Source organism: Chiloscyllium punctatum, chromosome 10, assembly GCF_047496795.1.
Source record: "Chiloscyllium punctatum isolate Juve2018m chromosome 10, sChiPun1.3, whole genome shotgun sequence".
Classification (NCBI taxonomy): Eukaryota; Metazoa; Chordata; class Chondrichthyes; order Orectolobiformes; family Hemiscylliidae; genus Chiloscyllium; species Chiloscyllium punctatum.
Window position 1 is genome coordinate 52390592 of NC_092748.1, and position 19137 is coordinate 52409728.

The 19137-nt window shown below is 41.3% G+C and overlaps 1 protein-coding gene across 3 annotated transcripts; it reads left to right on the forward strand.

Annotated features, from left to right (window-relative positions):
* The first annotated feature begins 266 nt into the window (after positions 1-266).
* Positions 267-15638, forward strand: LOC140482129 (cytochrome c iso-1/iso-2). Of its 3 annotated transcripts, none has more exons than XM_072579137.1 (3): positions 267-365; positions 15134-15309; positions 15401-15638. In XM_072579137.1, the coding sequence occupies exons 2-3, from the start codon at positions 15141-15143 to the stop codon at positions 15541-15543; spliced, it is 312 nt and encodes a 103-aa protein (XP_072435238.1). In that variant the 5' UTR covers positions 267-365; positions 15134-15140; the 3' UTR covers positions 15544-15638. The 3 variants fall into 3 exon arrangements, with proteins under 3 accessions (XP_072435238.1, XP_072435237.1, XP_072435239.1); XM_072579136.1 differs by lacking the exon at positions 267-365 and adding an exon at positions 6167-6195; XM_072579138.1 differs by lacking the exon at positions 267-365 and adding an exon at positions 6446-6513.
* Positions 15639-19137: the final 3499 nt, after the last annotated feature.

Genomic DNA, 19137 nt, shown 5'->3' on the forward strand with positions numbered 1-19137 from the left:
TCACACCCATCCACTTTAGCAAACTGTGTCGATGCTGCTCCTTTAACAAGGTAATGCTATCTTTGGCTTTTCTTTCAGTGAGGTCGTAAAATCAGCATTTCTAAAAAGTCTAGGTTTGAAGGGTTTTAAGGTCAGCTTGATTATAACTAATGGATACTGCCTCAGGCAAAAGATTTTCAAGTTTAAAAAAATATTTGTACAATGAAAGACGGGTGTAGCTCAGTTTTTCTCTGGTTTGGTTTGGTTTTTAGTAGTCTGGCTGTTCACTGAAAGCAGTCAGTCAGTTTTGAGGCTGCTGGTCCAACAAACAGCTACATGGAAGAAGGTGTTCCATACTGAATCTCTCTATCATCTCCTTCCCCCCTGTATTTGACTTTTCCTGTTTTGCCAAGAGTGTTTATGGGGATTTTTGCAGGAATTTGGAACAACATCATTAAGTTGGGATAATCTGTTGGGTTTTCGGGAAGGTTGTTATTCTATATACTGTTCTCTTTTGTTTGTGTTTCATTTGGTAATCTTGTAAATAAATTCTGTTTTGTTTAAAAGTAAGTGGTTTGACCAGCTGCATCACTCCTGGAATATGCATTTTCACCTGCTTAACACAACTAGCAAAGTTAGTTAGGGCTACTTTCTTGAAATGTTTTGAGGGGGTCGGGCCTGGTCCATTACAAAACACCATGTACCCATCTGTTCTAGGATTTGTACATTCAGCACTAGAGGACTGAAACTTAGGACTGAAAGCACTGAAGTGCAAGAAAGTCTTTCTGATCCTGAGGGACTGCCAAAGAAGAACAAAAGAATAATACAATCTTAGTTTGTGCAGTCCCTTGTCATAACCTAGGAATATCCTGGTGATCTGTACTACAGTTTTTCCAAGGCTAATATATCCTTTTTAAGGTGCATAGCACAGAGCTATACACACAGTATGATTTAGAAACAGATTTGTACAGATATAACAAATATCAGTAACTTCTGGTCCCCTCAATTTAATTCATTTTTAGAAGTTATTGTTGAAATATAGAATACTTAAACATACTCCTTTTCATTGAAAAAAATATCACTTCTGTCTTATCTATGTTTTACCATTTTCTTATCATTGCTTTGTAATGCTATGTTCTAAATTATGAACTATGCCACCTTCTGTGTTGTTGGTAAACTTGTATGTTGGCCCTGTGTGTAATCTAAGCCAATAATAGTGAATATTTGATGATTGAGCAAAAAACCTTGCAAAACAACTTTCGAAGTGCTTTCTTGAATCCTGTAGAGAATATAGCTCAATTGAACTAGGCTGCTCTGAAAGGTTAGATCGCATGGAATCCAGGGTGAGCTGGCAAATTGGTTACAAAACAGGCTTGATGATAGGAAGCAAAGGGTGATAGTAGAAGGATGTTTGTCGGACTGGAGGTCTGTGACTAGTGGTGTGCCTCAGGGTTCAGTGCTGGGCCCATTACTATATTGATGATTTGGATGAGAATGTACAAGGCGTATTAGTAAGTTTGCAGATGATATTAAAATAGGCGGTATCGTGGACAGTGAAGAAGGTTATCACAAATTGCAGCAGGACGTTGATCAGCTGGGAAGTGGACCAAGAAATGGCAAATGGAGTTTAATATAAGTAAGTGTGAAGTCTTGCATTTTGGAAAGTCAAATCAAGGTCGGAGTTTCATGGTGAATAGTATTATCTTAAGGAGTGTAGTGGAACAGAAGGATCTAGGAGTTCGGGATCACAATTCCCTGAAAGTGGAGGCACAGGTAGACAAGGCAATGAAGAAGGCTTTTGGCACACTGGCCTTCATCAATTAGAGCACTGAGTATTGAAGTTGGGAGGTTATGTTACGGTTGTACAGGATGGTGGTGAGACTGCACATGGAATATTGTATTCAGTTTTGGTCACCTTGCTATAAGAAAGATGTTATTAAACTGGAAAGAGTGCATAAGAAATTTACAAGGCTGTTGCCTGCACTCAATGGTCTGAGCTATAGGGGGGGTTGGACAAGCAAGAACTTTTTTCTTTAGAGCGTTGGAGACTGAGAGAGGTGACCTTATAGAGGTTTACAAGATCATGAGAGTCATGGATAGTGTGAATGCACTCTCCCCTTTAAGCTTAAACTGATGCCCTCTAGTCCTCAATTCCCCAACCCTAGGAAAAAAGACTGAGTGCATTGGGATTGGACTTATGAGAGCTAGAAGGAGGCACGAAAAAGCTTTAACAGATAGGAGAAAGGGGAAAGAATAAAAGGAAACTCATGTAGTGTCTCCTACTCATCCTCCTTCTCTAACCAAATCAAAAGACTGTGTGTGGTGGGTTGGTAACGTAAGGATTTTTTTTCATTTATCCATTCTCTCTTGGAAATTTAGAGCAGAGGGAATGGAAGTTAGGGCAGTTGCACGCTCCTCTTGCAGGATGTGGGAGGTAAGGGTCAACATTAGTGTCTATACTGACTTTGCCTGTGAGAAGTGCACCCAACTCCAGCTCCTCACAGACAGTATTAGGGAAGTGGAGCTGCAGCTAGATTAACTTCAGATCATTTGGGAGGCTGAGAGGGTGATAGGGAGGTAGTCACACCTAAGTTACAGGATAAATGTAGCTAGGTGACCATCAGGAGAGTGGAAGGGAATTCGCAGACATTACAGGGACCCCCTGTGGTTGTTCCCCTCATTAATAAGCATACCAGTTTGGATACTGTTGATGGGGGGTGTGGGGGGACCTACTGGCGAAAACCTCAGCAGCCAGGATTCTGACATTGAGTGTGGCTCTGTGGCTCAGAAGGGAAGGGGGGAGAATAGGAGAGTGATAGTGATAGGAGGTTCAATTGTGAGAGAAACAGACAGGAGATTCTGTGCACGCAAACAAGACTCCCGGATGTTATGTTGTCTCCCGGGTGCCAAGGTCTGGGATGTCTTGATCGAATCTACAGGATTCTTAAGAGGGAGGGAGAGCAGCCAGACGTTGTGGTACATATTGGTACCAATGACATAGGTAAAGGGAGGGAGGGAACCAGAGCTACGGATCAAATGATGGAGTAGGTATTGAACAGCCAAATACAGTGTACAGAAATCTGTGAGGAGGGATACATACTTGATAGGGTAAAGATGCAGTCAGTGTGATGGGTGGGAGTAAGTCTATTTTAATGCAAGAAGTATCAGGATAAGGGTGACAACTTAGAACATGAATCAATACTTGGAACTATGATGTTGTGGCCATTACGGAGATTTGGATATCATGGGGCAGGAATGGTTGTTAGATGTTCCAGGGTTTGGATGTTTCAAAAGGAATGGAGGGGGGGGGGTTTAAAGATGTGGAGGAATGGCATTGTTAATCAGGGCTAGTATCACAGCTGCAGAAAGGGGGTCATCGAGGAGGGTTTGTCTACAGAGTCAGTATGGGTGGAAGTCAGAAACAGGAAAGGAGCAGTCACTTTATTGGGAGCTTTCTACATCGCCCAATGGCAAAAGAGACACAGAGGAGCAGACTGGAGTGCAGATTTTGGAAAGGTGCAGAAGTAACAGGGTTATTATCATGGGTGACGTTAACTTCTCTAATATTGATTGGAATCTTTGTGGTTCAAATAGTTTGGCTGGAGCAGTTTTTGTCAAGTGTGTCCAAGAAGGGTTCTTGATTCAATATGTAGATAGGCCAACTAGAGGGGAGGCCATATTGGATTTGGTGCTTGGCAACAAACCATGCCAGGTGTCAGATCTCTCGGTGGGAGAGCATTTCGGTGATAGTGATCACAACTCCCTGACCTTTGATATATTCATGGAGGATAGGAGCAGATGGTATGGGAAAGTATTTAATTGGGGGTGGGGAATTGCAATGCTATTAAGCAGGACCTGGGTGCCTAAATTGGGAATAGATGTTCTCAGGGAAATGCATGACAGAAATATGGAGGTTTAGGGTGCACTTGCTGATAGCACTAGACAGGTTTGTCCCATTGAGGGAAGGAAGGGATGGTAGGTCGAAAGAACCTTTGGTGACAAGGGATGTGGAATATCTCATCAAGAGGAAGAAGGAAGCTTAATTAAGGTTGAGGAGGCAAGGATCAGACTGGGCTCTAGAGGGTTGCAAGATAGCCAGGAAGGAACTGAAGAATGGACTTATGAGAGCAAGAAGGGGACGTGAAAAAGCTTTAGCAGATAGGATTAAGGAAAACCGTAAGGCATTCTACACCTACGTGAGGAACAAGAGGATGTCCAAAATGAGGATTGGGCTGATCAGGGATAGTGGAGAGAACTTGCACCTGGAGTAAAAGAAGATTGGTGAGGTCCTTAATGAATACTTTGCTTCAGTACTCACTAGTGAGAGGGAACTTGACATTTGTGAGGACAGTGTGAAACAGACTGATATGTTCGGACAGGTTGATGTTCAGAAGGAGGATGTGCTGAAAATTTTGAAAATCATGAGGATAGATAAATCCCCTGGGCCAGAGACGATATATCCTAGGTTACCACAGGAAGCGAGGGAAGAAATTGCTGTGCCTTTGGTGATGATCTTTGCATTCTCACAAGGGCCTGTAATGTGCTCTACTGTTCGGTGGAACCTGAGGGGCAACTTTTTCACATTGATGGTGGTACGCATATGGAATGAGCTGCCATTGGAAGTGACTGAAGTGGATACATTAGCAACATTTAAAAGACATTTGGACAAACACATGGATAGGAAAGGACTAGAAGGATGTGGTTCCAGTGCAGGAAACTGGGGTTAACATTGATGGACATTTTGTTTGGCATGGACCAGTTTGGGTCAAAGGGCCTGTCTCTGTGCTGTAGGACTCTATGACTTGATAAACACTCAGTAGTGCTCAGACCTATTAGTAATGTCAGAAATAGTCATTTGTTTACTTCCTAGTGTAATTTTGTTTACTTCCTAGTGACTTACAGTAACGTCAAACAAATTTTCCTCTGTTCACATTGATTTTTCAATAGAAAGATCAGAAAAAAAATCACCAATTTGAACATGATTCCTGACTGAGAGCTCATGCGTGTAACTCAGTGATAATCTATTATTTTTAATTGGATCTTTCTGTAGAATATGTCATGTTTCTATTATTCAGTCATCTTAAAAATTACATCCAAAGATATTCCCCTCCTAAATACATTACTTACTTCCCAAAATACTATTTTGGGTTCCTTAGACATGCCTTTATAAATTCATTTGTTAAACTGGATTTTTTTAGAAATATTGACTTTCAAAAAACTCGACTTTTCAGCTTTTACTATCACTCTGTCCCAATCTTAAAACATGCTTCGATTATCAATGCTTTTCATATCCTCGCCAGCTGTAAGGATTATTTAGTACGAATGGCTGATTGTACAGCTTATGATACAACTGCAACTTGCTGCATGAAAGCCCTGCTAAATCATGCCAAAACCAGTTGATCATTGGGAGAGCTAAAAATCTGGGGAATTTTTTTTTCACCCAAACTGGGCAAGTTCACACATATTCAAATCAGATCGCTTGGATGCACTTGAATCTGTGGCTCTCAGACCCAAGCGTCGGTGACTTCCTTTGAGTTAAAAATCGCCCAACAGCAGGTTATAGTCCGACAGGTTTATTTGGATGTACAAGCTTTCGGAGCGCTACTCCTTTGTCAGGTAGCTAGCTTGACGAAGGAACAGCGCTCCGAAAGCTTGTACTTCCAAAGGAATCTGTTGGACTATAGCCTGGTACTGTGCAATTTTTAATTTTGTTTACCCCTGTCCAGCAGCGGCACCTCCACATCATGGCTACCATCTGCCTTTGAGGTCATTGGATGAGCACGTTTGCTTCGCTGCTGATCACAAGATCTGTGCCTATTTAGTTGTGCACAATTTGCATCGCTAGGTCCCTCTATCCCGCCTTTTCGTAGCTACAATTAACTCTGAAATTAATTAATTAATTAACTGGATGCAAAATTCCCTCTCTACGCCTATTAGCCACCCATCTCAATTGAGATACTCCCCCAAGTTATAACTGTTTGCTCCAGGCCCTTGCTTTGTTAAAAGCCCTCTCTGATTACAGTGCAGGCTTCCGATTCTTGCAGCCTGTTGAATGAATGAATGAATGAATGAATGAATGGATGGCAGGAGCCGTAACGTTTGGCCGCTGCTGTTGTGACGTTATGACGTGCGCGGGTTTGTGCACAGTCTCCCGCCAGTCGAACGCGAGGACGTTTGACGGTTGCAAGCGGAGTGCGACGCCAAGGCATCCCGGGGGTAAGTAGCTGCCAAATGCCTCCCCTCCCTGCAACCCGCCCCCCATTTAGCTCATCCACCGCTCACTGTCCTCCATCCCTGGGCCCAGTGCGTACCCCAGAGGGGACGGTAGTTGTCGTGACTGCGATCAAGTGAGGGCTGGCTGGAGAGGGACAATGAACATCTCTTATCCGGGCCTGTGGATAAGAGTTTTGGAGACAGTGTGGGTAACTTATGGCGCACAGGGGAGCAACTTTTTTTTTGAGGCGGACGACTTAGGAAATAGGCTGTGAAAACCGGAAAGTCTCCACCTTGTGAAAAGCGATCAGCCTGATGCAGGTGAAGGAAGTTGTCAGGAGGGTAGGGTGAGGTTTCGGGCTGGTCATGGATGCAAAAAGGTGCAGAGTTTCTGCTGTAGTCAAAAGTCAAAGCCAGCATCCGAGTGTAGGTAATTTTCTAAAACGCAGTTGATTTTCCTTGCCCTCCAGAAAAGATAGTCCATTTGACGATGAAAAAGGATTTGTCCATGGAGAAGGAAGTCTGGAAATGCTCAATGTGGTCTGTTTGACAGTGGTTGGAGCAACTGATGCACTCGAGCCTGTGGCTGGCAGACCCAAATGTGCAAAGGTGGACCTGAGAATGTAATGGTTGACAAGTGGTGAATAACTTAATGGTGTTGAAGTTATCCAAAACACAAATGGTATAATGAGACAACAGTGAAATGGTGACTAGAAAACTGGAGGAAGAGGTGTTGAGTGGAACAATGAAGTGAAGAGAAAGCATAGAATCATAGAGATGTACAGCACAGAAACAGACCCTTCGGTCCAACTCATCCATTCTGACCAGATATCCTAACCTAATCTAGCCCCATTTGCCAGCATTTGGCCCATATCCCTCTAAACCCTTCCTATTCAATATACCCATCCAGATACCTTTCAAATGCTGTAAATGTACCAGCCTCCACTACTTCCTCTGGCAGCTCATTCCATACACGCACCACCCTCTGTGTGAAAAAATTTGCCCCTTAGGTGCATTTTGAATCTTTCCCCTCTCACCATGCCTATGCCCCTCCCATAAAGCTATGCCCTCTCGTTCTGGACTCTTCCACGCCAGGGAAAAAAAACCTTATCTATTTATCCTATCCCCTCATGATTTTATAAACCTCTATAAGGTTTATAAAACCTCAGCCTCTGACTCTCGAGGGAAAATAGGCTCTTAAGCCTCTTCAGCCTCCCAAGAGCTCAAATCCTCCAATCCTGGCAGCGGAGAAAGATTGCCTTCAGAATGAAAAGTAAGAATTGAAGGATTCAAAATTAGTGGGAAGATGTGGACAAGAGGGAGATCAAAAATGTCACTGATGCGAAATTTGCAATTAGGAGTAAACAGGTCATTGGGATGGAAGGCTATTTGCATTAGTTTCTTCACAGTAAGTGGCTGTTGCTAGCTAAGCCAGTATTTATTGGTCATTGCTATTGCCCTCAGGAAGTGAACTGCCTTCTTGAACCGATGAAGTCTACATGCTCTCGGACACCAACTGATTAGGAAGGAAATCCAGGATTTTCACCTAGCAACAATGAAGGATCAACAATGTATTTCAAGTCAGGATTATGTGTGGTTTGAAGCAAACGTGAAGTTTCCTGTAGTGTTACTTACATGCATCTGTTACCCTTTTCCTTCTAGGTGGTAGAGCCATGGGTTTAAAAGGTCCTTTTGAAGGACCCTTGGTGCGATGATATATTGCAATTTGTAGATGGTATACAGTGCTACTACTCTGCTTTAGTGGTGGAGGGAATGAAGAAGAGGGTGTGCTGGGTGTCATTCAAACCGGCTACTTTGTCTGGGATGGTGATGAGGTTCTTGAGTGTTGTTGGAACTGCACTCTTCAAATATGTGGTATGTATTCCATCACACTTCTGACTTCCATCTTGTTAATTGTGGACATTGGGGATGCGCTAGTTGGGTTACTTGCCTCAGAATACCTAGCTCCTGACCTGTCCTCATAGTCACAATGTTTTTAAGACTGATTGAGCACAGTTTCTGATCAGTTGTATCCTGTAGTGTACTGCAAGAATCCATGCTGAGGCTATAGCTGTTCATAATTTAGATCAATAATTTAGATGTGAGAACCAAATATAATATTTCAGATTTGCTGATAACACAAATTACTCTGTTTAAAAAAAGGTTTCTCCTCTCCCCTTAAAGATGTGCTCCCTGGTTTTGAACTCCCCACCCTAGAGAAAAGACCCTTGCTATTCACCTTCTCTACGCCTGTCATGATTTAATAAACTTCTAAGTTCACTCCTCAATCTCCTACGCTCTAATGAAAAGGTTCCAGTCAATTTTTTAACTCAAACTCTCAATTCCTGGAACATACTGGTAACTCTTTTCTGAGCCCTCTCCAATTTAGTAATACCCTTCTTACAGCAGACCAACCAAAACTGCACACCGTGCTCCCGAAGAAGCCTCAGCAACGTCCTGTACAACCTCAACATGACATCCTAACTCCTATACTGAAAGATCTGATCAGTGAAGGCAAGCATGCTAAATGTTTTCTTAGACCCTGTCTATCTGTGACACAATTTTCAAAGAATTATGTAACTGAACCCCCAGGTTTCTCTTTTCTTTGGTATGCTTTCCTTTATTGGTCAGAGTATTGAGTACAGGAGTTGGGAGGTCATGTTGCCGCTGTACAGAACATTAGTTAGGCCACTGTTAGAATATTGCGTGCAATTCTGGTCTCCTTCCTATCGGAAAGATGTTGTGAAACTTGAAAGGGTTCAGAAAAGATGTACAAGGATGTTGCCAGGGTTGGAGGATCTGAGCTACAGGGAGAGGCTGAACAGGCTGGGGCTGTTTTTCCTGGAGTGTTGGAGGCTGAGGGGTGACCTTTTCGAGGTTTACAAAATTATGAGAGGCATGGATAGGATAAATAGGCAAAGTCTTTTCCCTGAAGTCGGGGAGTCCAGAACTAGAGGGCATAGGTTTAGGGTGAGAGGGGAAAGATATAAAAGAGACCTAAGGGGTCTCGCGGAGGGTGGTATGTGTATGGAATGACCTGCCAGAGGATGTGGTGGAGGCTGGTACAATTGCAACATTTAAGAGGCATTTGGATGGGTATATGAATAGGAAAGGTTTGGAGGGATATGGGCCAGGTGCTGGCAGGTGGGACTATATTGGATTGGGATATCTGGTCAGCATGGACAGGTTGGAACAAAGGGTCTGTTTCCATACTGTACATCTCTATGACTCTGACTAGCCAGGGCCCTACCATTAATTGTATAAGTCCTATCCTTGTTTATTTTACCAAAATGCAATACCTTGCATTTGTGTAAATTAAACTCCATCTGCCTAACCTTAGTGCATTGACGCAATTGATCAAGCTCATATAAATACAGTGGCTACAAGAGCAGGTCAGAGGCTTGGAATGCTGCAGCAAGTAATTCCCCTCCAACTTGCCAAAGTTGTCCACCATCTACAAGGCACAAATCAGGAGTGCAATGGAATAGTCTCCATTTGTCTGGATGAGTGCTATTCCAATAACACTCAAGAAAGGTCAAAGCCGCCCACTTGATTGGCATCACGTTCACACACATTGACTCACTCTACCATCAATGCTCAGTAAGCACTGCTGCTACAAGATGGACTGGATAAATTCAACAAACATCCGTAGCATCTTCCAAAACTGTGACCAATTCTATCTTGGAGAAGGGCAGCAGATACATGGGAATGCAACTCACCATCCAGTCTTGAAAATACATCACCATTCCTTCACTGTCGCTGGGTCAAAATCCTGGAATTCTCTCTAACGGCATTGTCAGTCGACCTATAGCACATGGACTGCAGCGATTCATGAAGATAGCTCACCACCACTTTTCCAAGGGCAAGCTAGGGATGGATAATAAATGCTGGCTCAGCCAGCAAAACTCAAATCACACGAGTGAATGAAAAAGAAACTAAACACTGCATTGGATTTTATGGCATGGTGGTGGTGTCCCTGCCTCAGCCTCAGAAGGTTTGTGTTCACGTAACTCCTAGAGGTATGTTATTTCATGTCCACATAGGTGAATTAAAATAACTGGGATATCAGAGTATCTGGTATTGCCCCTCTTAGACCAGGAAAAAGTATGATGAGAATTGAGAGAGACTTTCAGTATTGTGAAGAATTGTGATAGAATAAATAAGAAGCTGTTTTCACTCATAAGAACAATGGCAGAAGGACCTATATATAATGTATGTGGTTTGTATTTTTTTGTTTTATATATTATATACCCACAAAACAGTAATTGGGAAAGGAAATTGGATATAATTGTTGTAAGTAAAATTGTGCCACATTACAAAGTTAGAAGTCAGGGCCCACCCAAACTGTGTCTAATTCCGACCAGAATTTGGCATTCACACTGTGGGTATTTAGGTGGCCCAGGGATGATAATATTAGTTGCAGTTCACCTGGAGTGAATGGTTTGTGATGGAACTGAGCATTATCTCCTTCCCTCTGTACTTGAATTGGAACCAACTTTACCTCTTTAGGAGGGTCATTTGATACTGGAGGGGTTGCAGATAGACTCTCTTCAAAATTATAAGGTAGCAATGATCCCCATTGGTTATCGTCCAAAAATTGATTACTTTTTCCCAAATCCCTTATTCGGCATTGAAGGATCCGTTTTGCTTCAATCTATTTCTTTGTGGATTCCGAAGTCTGACCAATGAGGCTAGCCAATTGGTGACTAAAAGAACTCCAATTTTCTTGGTCCTATCTTTCTTTTCACTCGAGTCAATTTCACTGTTGATCTCGGTCTTGGAAGGAGTCCCATCCCCCCTTCCTCACCCACTTAATGAGTGAATGACTGTCCATCATATACTGATTAATGAGAGACCCGAGCGGTCCCCATTGATGTTTCTGTCCTGCCATAACAATGATAGATTTATACTCAAGGATCCTCTGACAGTCCATTATTTTTATCCACTGGCACGACTTCTGCATATTTTGTCACTAGCTGCGTCTCGCAAAGGATCGTTCGTATCGGAGTCCGGTGATACTTATTTTGGAAGTGATCAGTTTCCTGTATCCATCTTATTTTACTCTAGACCTTTATCTTAGGCAGAAACAATCACACTGGCATCTGAATATCATATCCCAGGATCCTTTTCCAGTCTCCACTCCTACTTTAGAGTCCTGGCTTTCACGTGGGAGATTTCCCCTCTTAACTTCAACTCATGCTGTGTGCTAGTGACTGATACCTTCCTTGTCGGTTTGCGATCAACTCAGACGCCACAGGACAGTCACTCTCACATTCACTCACAACAGATCAACAATTACTGACATCTGACTCATTTCAAAATTGTTTGGTATCCTTCTCCAATTATTGGACAGTGGCCACTTGTCCGGACCGGTAAACAGGATCCTGCTGACTATGCCTATTTGTTGTAGGTAAAATTATGCCACATTACAAATTCAGAAGTCATTTATTGAAGACAGAGGCCTTTGTGAGAAGCATAGGAATGTTACCACATGGCAGTCAAATCTGGTAGTTGCCTGTAATCTGAGAGAAACTAGAGGTTTATACAGAACGACAAGATAATCACATGACCCAGCCCACGTGAAACAGATCATGCAGTTTGAGCACAGTCAGCCTTGTGGTTTTGCTTAGAAGTGCTGAGGTTTTGTTTAGAATCTGAGGTAGGAGGCCCTGATTCAAGACTCATCTGGAGTAAATCTGATGACAGCCAAAGCACAGATGAGCAAGACCAACCACTGCTAATTGAAGAACAACAAATCCATTCACCTCCTGGTGAAAATGCCCATCTGAATTGCAAAATGATCTTGCCATTTCACATAATCCAGTTGAAGAGCGTGGTGCTGAAAAAACACAGCCGGTCAGGCAGCATCTGAGGAGCTGCAGAGTTGACATTTCAAGCATAAGCTCTTCAGGAATTCCCAATGAAGAACTTATGCTTGAAATGTCGATTCTCCTACTCCTTGGATGCTGCCTGACCAGCTGTGCTTTTCCGGCACCACACTCTTCAAATCTGATCTCCAGTGTCTGCAGTCCTCACTTTCTCCTAGTTGATTTCCACATAGTTCAGCCACACAGGAAGCAAACAGACAAACACAAGAATAGGTGCCTTTATCTTGTGCATGGTCATCAAAAAGAAGTACAATAAAAGGAAGAAGTAGGCATTTGTACACAGTGAATAGTTTTAAGTTAAGATATGATGGTACAAAGGTAGTGTGCAATATTTTTGCAAAGCTCATGTAAAAGCAAGAGAATGGAATGGGGGATTTCTGAATTGACTGGAATTTATGAATACATTTTTAATAATGGACAAAATGCAAACATGTTTGTAGAGAATATTTTAATGGTTTCCGCAAATTGTCTCTCAAGCCGTGTAGGTTTTTCCCTCTTGTTTTGGTGATACAGTTGTTGGGACAGACAGCAACCTTTTCCAGAGGCTTCTTTGAATTAAAGGTTATGATCATTAAAATCCAGCAAAGCCAAACAGGTTATTTTCAGAACGATACATGAAACTGATGCATTGCTTCATTTAAAATGTGTTTGATAGTTGTTCAACTGGATACATGCATCTCACTATGCTTCTTTTCAACTGGATTCTTGGTTTCATGGTATTTTCTTGAGCTTTGGCTCAGACCATGATACATCTTCAGAACATATCGGATATATATCTTGGCTGGCAGCCCTTGACCAGGTGCATGGCTGGGAGTTGCTGAGTCATAGTATATATGGTAATGAGGTGAACCGCAGAGAATTACCTGTGATAATCTATTAGAATAAACCTCCTGAAATTGACACTCAGACGATTTCTGGTAAAATGCAACTTCCTGTAATTTTATCTGCAATATTCTTGTCCAGTTAAAACCTGGACCAGATGGGATTTATCCTAGGATCCTCTGGGAAGCCAGGGAGGAGATTGCCAAGCCTTTGGCATTGATCTTTAAATCGTCATTGTCTACAGGAACAGTGCCAGAAGACTGGAGAATAGCAAATGTGGTTCCCCTGTTCAGGAAGGGGAGTAGAGAAAACCATGGTAATTATAGATCAGTAAGCCTTACTTCAGTTGTTGGTAAAGTGTTGGAAAAGGTTATAAGAGAGGATTTATAATTATCTAGAAAAGAATAATTTGATTAGAGATAGTCAGCACGGTTTTGTGAAGGGTAGGTCGTGCCTCACAAACCTTGGAGTTCTTTGGGAAGGTGACCAAACAGGTAGATGAGAGTAAACTGGTTAATGTGGTGTATATGGATTTCAGCAAGGCGTTCGATAAGGTTCCCCACAGTAGGCTATTGTACAAAATGTGGAGGAATGGGATTGTGGGAGACATAGCAGTTTAGATCAGTAATTGGCTTGCTGAAAGAAGACAGAGGGTGGTGGTTGATGGGAAATGTTAATCCTGGAGTACAGTTACCAGTGGTGTACCGCAAGGGTCGGTGTTGGGTCCACTGCTGTTCGTCATTTTTATAAACAACCTGGATGAGGGCGTAGAAGGGTGGGTTAGTAAATTTGCAGACTACACTAAGGTCGGTGGAGTTGTGGATAGTGACGATTTTGTAGGTTACAAAGAGACATAGATAAGCTGCAGAGCTGGGCTGAGAGGTGGCAAATGGAGTTTAAAGCAGACAAGTGTGAGGTGATTCACTTTGGAGTAACCGGAATGCAAAATACTGGGCTAATGGTAAGATTCTTGGTAGTGTAGGTGAGCAGAGAGATCTCTGTGTCCAGATACACAGATCCTTGAAAGTTGCCAGCCAGGTTGACAGGGTTGTTAAGAAGGCATACAGTGTTTTAGCTTTTATTAATAGAGAGATCGGGTTCTGGAACCATGAGGTTCTGCTACAGGTGGACAAAAGTCTGGTGCAACAGCACTTGGAGTATTGTGTACAGTTCTGGTCACACATTATATGAAGGATGTGGAAGCTTTGGAAAGGGTGCAGAGGAGATTTACTAGGATGTTGCCTGGTAAAGAGGGAGGGTCTTACGAGGAAAGGTTGAGGGACTTGAGGCTGTTTTCATTGGAGAGAAGAAGGTTGAGAGGTGACTTAATAGAGACATAGAAGATAATCAGAGGGTTAGATAGGGTGGACAGGGAGAGCCTTTTTCCAAGTATGGTGATGGCGAGCATGAGGGGGCATAGCTTTAAATTGAGGGGTGATAGATATAGGACAGATGTCAGAGGTAGTTTCTTTACTCAGAGTAGTAAGGGAATGCTTTGCCTGCAACGGTAGTAGATTCGCCAACTTTAAGTGCATTTAAGTCATCATTGGACAAGCATATGGGACGTACATGGAATAGTGTATGTTAGATGGGCTTCAGATTGGTATGACAAGTCGGCGCAACATCGAGGGCTGAAGGGCCTTTACTGCGCTGTAATATTCTATGTATCTCCTTCCCAAAAGTTGAGTTTCTAATCTACATGAAAGATACACTCTGACCTTTTTACAGTTGATTTTAAGCAGAGCTCAGCAGCTGAGAACACAATTAAGTGCCACATTATCACATGAGTTAAGACCAGAGTTAGGAAAATTATTTGAATCTGAATACCAAGTTATTGAAGTTACTACTTCATGTTTTAAATAAGACCAAAATCTAATGTTTCTTTCCCATTTATTTTCCCTAGCTAAGTATAACCCGCAATTGGGGATTCTTGTAAAGTGGTGTGTGGGCAGAATGTGATGTCTTGTAATCCTTTTTCCTCTTCATGGCAAATAAGTGTGTGTGAAACATTGTGCAGGGTAAAATTAGCTCCACTGAATTAGATTATAGTATATCAAGCAAACCTAAATATTTTCAGAGGTAGTGGATGAACAGTAAAATCTCAGATTACTATATATAATTTTTTTCATGATTGGTAGAAGTGTATTTTGAATCCATTCATTTTTCAAATTTGACAGCAAGTGTCTTTAGCTCATTTACAATCCCTAATGTTTTCTTTATTTTTATGTTAGACTCTAAATGGGTGATCCAGAGAAAGGAAAGAAAATTTTTGTTCAAAAGTGTGTTGTATGCCACACAATTGAAAAAGGTGGAAAGCATATGGTTGGCCCAAACCTCTGGGGTCTATTTGGGCGTAAGACTGGTACTGCTCCAGGATATTCATATACTGATGCAAACAAAAATAAAGGTATTGCAATTTAAACTGCAACTTTAAATATTCACATTTCAGAATTAATTATTTAAATAATTATTGAAGTAAAATTTGGATTTATATGCAGGCATCACATGGGGAGAAAGCACTCTGATGGAATATTTGGAGAACCCTAAAAAATACATTCCTGGAACAAAAATGCTGTTTGCTGGTATCAAGAAGAAAAGTGAACGTGCTGACCTCATTGCTTATTTAAAGACAGCTTCATAGTAAAAGCTTTACAGAAATGCTTAATTTAACTTTTAAAATGTGCTTTTTTTTGTTAGCCATTCAAAAATTTGGTAACTAGTAAATTGCTTAAGTAATTCATCAACTTCTCTATGTTTAGTGCTAACTTGTTAGCTGTTTCTTACGAATTGTAATAGAAATAATTTTGAATATCTAACAATTTCAATTCTAAAATAAAATTAGACATTTTTCAAACTGCCTTGGTAACGTGGAAATAATTTGTTTCATGCATAAATAAGCTTGATTCTAAGCCAAATGTTACCTTGCCTTTGCAAAAAAGTAATCCAGTTCTGAGACTTGCTCCTTGGTACGGTGTTAGCAAAATACATCTCCGCGGACATGCCCATATAACTCTCTCGGGGTCTACTGATTTGACTTTTTGATTAAATGCAATCTGCCTTTGCAGAAATGCCTGCATCTGGACATCTATATGAAATTTCTGATGTTCTAATTCTCTGACAGAAAGGGAAAATTTCAGAAAACTGTCTTTCTAAATGACATTTATTGCTGAACTTAAAAACAAAAGTTTCTTAAATGGTGAAAGATTTTATAACCCTTCCAACCCAGTAAAACACACATTCAAGAAATTCCAATTCAGAGAACAGGAAATGTGTTTGTAAAAGTGTTACTAATGTGGTTGTGTTTATGGCAAACAAACCTTGGTTTTATAAAGCATCTTTCAAAGCTGGTGTCCGGCACTCCAATAGAGTACTAGGAGTGAAATGCAGTAGGGACATGAGAGGCAGCTCTCGTCTCCTGCATCACCCAATGCTGACCCATCCAGACATATCCAACAGGTTATCTCTGCTGCCGATGGCTGAGTCTGCCTTTGTACAGATGCAAGTTAAGTAGTCTTTGTCAGGTCCTCACTGCTTCTGATAGAGGTTATCAGCAAGAGCTTTTCAGAAATCTGAGCAGCTTGACTCTACTTTTATTGAAGCCACTGGATTACACCCTATAAAAGTGGTAAGAAAAGGACCAGTAAAGCCTTGTAGTTCATTTATGGGTACTATAAGCATGTTTGAGAAACTATTACGTCACCATCTTATTGGAATCCTATAAGATGTGTTAGCTTTGCACCTCTTTTCTATATTTTCAATTCTTCGATGCTAAGTGCCGATTCACCTTTGCTGGCTTATTAATGAATGGTAAGGCATAACAATAAACAAAGGGGAATGGTTGAGTACAGGACCGCTTTGGTCTGCGGTAATGGAATACGAGTGAGTAGCCTTTGGATGTGACTGTTATGCTTGGTGGAAGTGGCACGAACTGAAACACAAACATAATGGAATTTTGTGTTACTGTGCTACATAAGGTTTGCTATCTTCCTGCTTTTCATTGGATTCATCCACAGATGATACATGCTCAGCATCTTGTTGCTCCTACGACTTCAGCTTACGCTGTGATGCAAAGTTGGGCAGCATGGTACATTATTACTATTCTGAACCAACCTCACTGGCAAGTACTGAAGAATGCCTGCAGTTCTGTGAAAACATGAATTGAATCTTGGGCATGCTGGTTGCTTGCTTAATGACATCCGGTCATCTCCAGCTTTTGTTGTGCCTCTTGGACTTCTTTGTTTGAGTTTCTCACATCTGCAATCAAAACTAATTTGAAGATGGCATGCCGTGTCTCATAATAGACCTTTAAGTCTGCTTTACTAGTCCAATGAGGTTGGAAAGCTTTGACTGTCACAGGATAAAAGTATCAAAGCAATTCCCTGAACGTAACTACTCTGCATAAATCTTTTCTTGTGGTTGTAAACTAGCTAGATATATTCAAATGAAACATATTGCAGTTTACAAGTCCTCCTGGTTGGTCAAAAGTGTGTGGACCACTGTGTGTGTGTGCATCAGTAATGCTCTGCACTTGTAGGCAGCAAGCCAGATACTCAGCAGCAACCATGTGTTCATTCTGACTAGTGTTATTAACAGGCAATATTAATTTGATTTCTGGCCTAGTAAACAATGCAGGCTGTCTTACGTACTTGCATGCAATCAACTGGTATGTCCTAGGCATGTTGCTGGAAAGATCTGAAGGCAAACAGTGTGGTGGTCACTTTCACAGCCATTGGTGATGCGTGGCACCAGGTCCCGGAGGAAGTATGTCTTCCGCTATGATGCTGCAGAAGTTTGCAATCGTCTGTTGCAACATGCTTAGCCTTTTGAAACATTGCTCCTCTGACAGGGAAAAAGAAGGCTTTATTTAGCTATGTTATCTGTTATTATAGTTCTTTCTGTGAGCCAGACCCCTTTGCTACTCCCGTTTTCAGCTGGCACTCTATACATCTTCAAGGAGAAAGTGAGGATTGCAGATGCTGGAGATCAGAGCTGAAAATGTGTTGCTGGAAAAGCGCAGCAGGTCAGGCAGCATCCAAGGAACAGGAGAATCGACGTTTCGGGCATCAGCCCTTCAGGAATGTTTCCTGAAGAAGGGCTGATGCCTGAAACGTCGATTCTCCTGTTCCTTGGATGCTGCCTGACCTGCTGCGCTTTTCCAGCAACACATTTTCAACTCTATACATCTTGTATGTTAAACTGTTGCTGCTGCTGGAAAAATTAATTTCTTGCCAGGAATACTCTCTCCAAAACTTTCCCAAAGTGATACAAGAAGGCAGCTGAAATATTATGTGCCTGAATTCTAATGAGCCCAAATGTTGTTCTTTCCTCTTCTTGCTTCAATACTGATTTTCAGATGCATGCATGCACTTTTAGTGGCTTCTCTTTATCTAATACAGTCAATTTTATTACAGATAAGTACATAATTTTACTGTCCAGGAAATTGAATTATCTGATAAATGCAGGATGTTTTTCGTTAGTCCACTTACCAAAGTCTCTTCAAACTGATTTCAAAATCAGAATGTAGATGTTACTATAATAATTAGGTTTTAACAAGTTAATTATAAATAATCATTATGTAACTCTACAATTTCCCTCTCAATTACCACACCACGTTTTTCTTTTTAAAGTTCTAACTTCTTTTCTAACCATCCTTTTTATTGTTTAGAACGGTTGTTTTGTTTTGTATTTCACCACCTTTGTTATGCTTATCTTTGGTAATTCTTTTCTACCTCCTGACTATTTTCTGTAGTTTTTTTCTTTTCTCTGTAGACTTTTCTCAAGTGAATTTTCACTTACTGTAATTTCATCTAATTCAAATCTCATTCTACCCACTCTCTGCCTTGGTGAAATGACCCATCTTTGCCAGAAAATCTCATTTTTGGGTCACTTGTCCTTCAGTATTTCATCACTTTATATGTTCATTGATGCCCTATTGTACCTTGCAAGATTAAAATCTTAGTACAACTTCCTCCTCAGTAAAATTACACAGACATATGTAATTGTGAACAACATTTCAGTTCTGTCGTGTACTTCTGTTAAGATGTGTCCCGCCATTGATTATTGTGTTCATCTATCTGTTTAGATTTCCTCATATGTGCTATCTTTTAGCTGCAATAGGATGGGAAAGAATATAATTACTAACTTTACCTAATACCTACTAGTTAATTCTAGCCTGTTTTGTTTTTGCTTTTCCACAAGTCTTTGGGCCTGATTTACATTTGATTTAACTCAATTT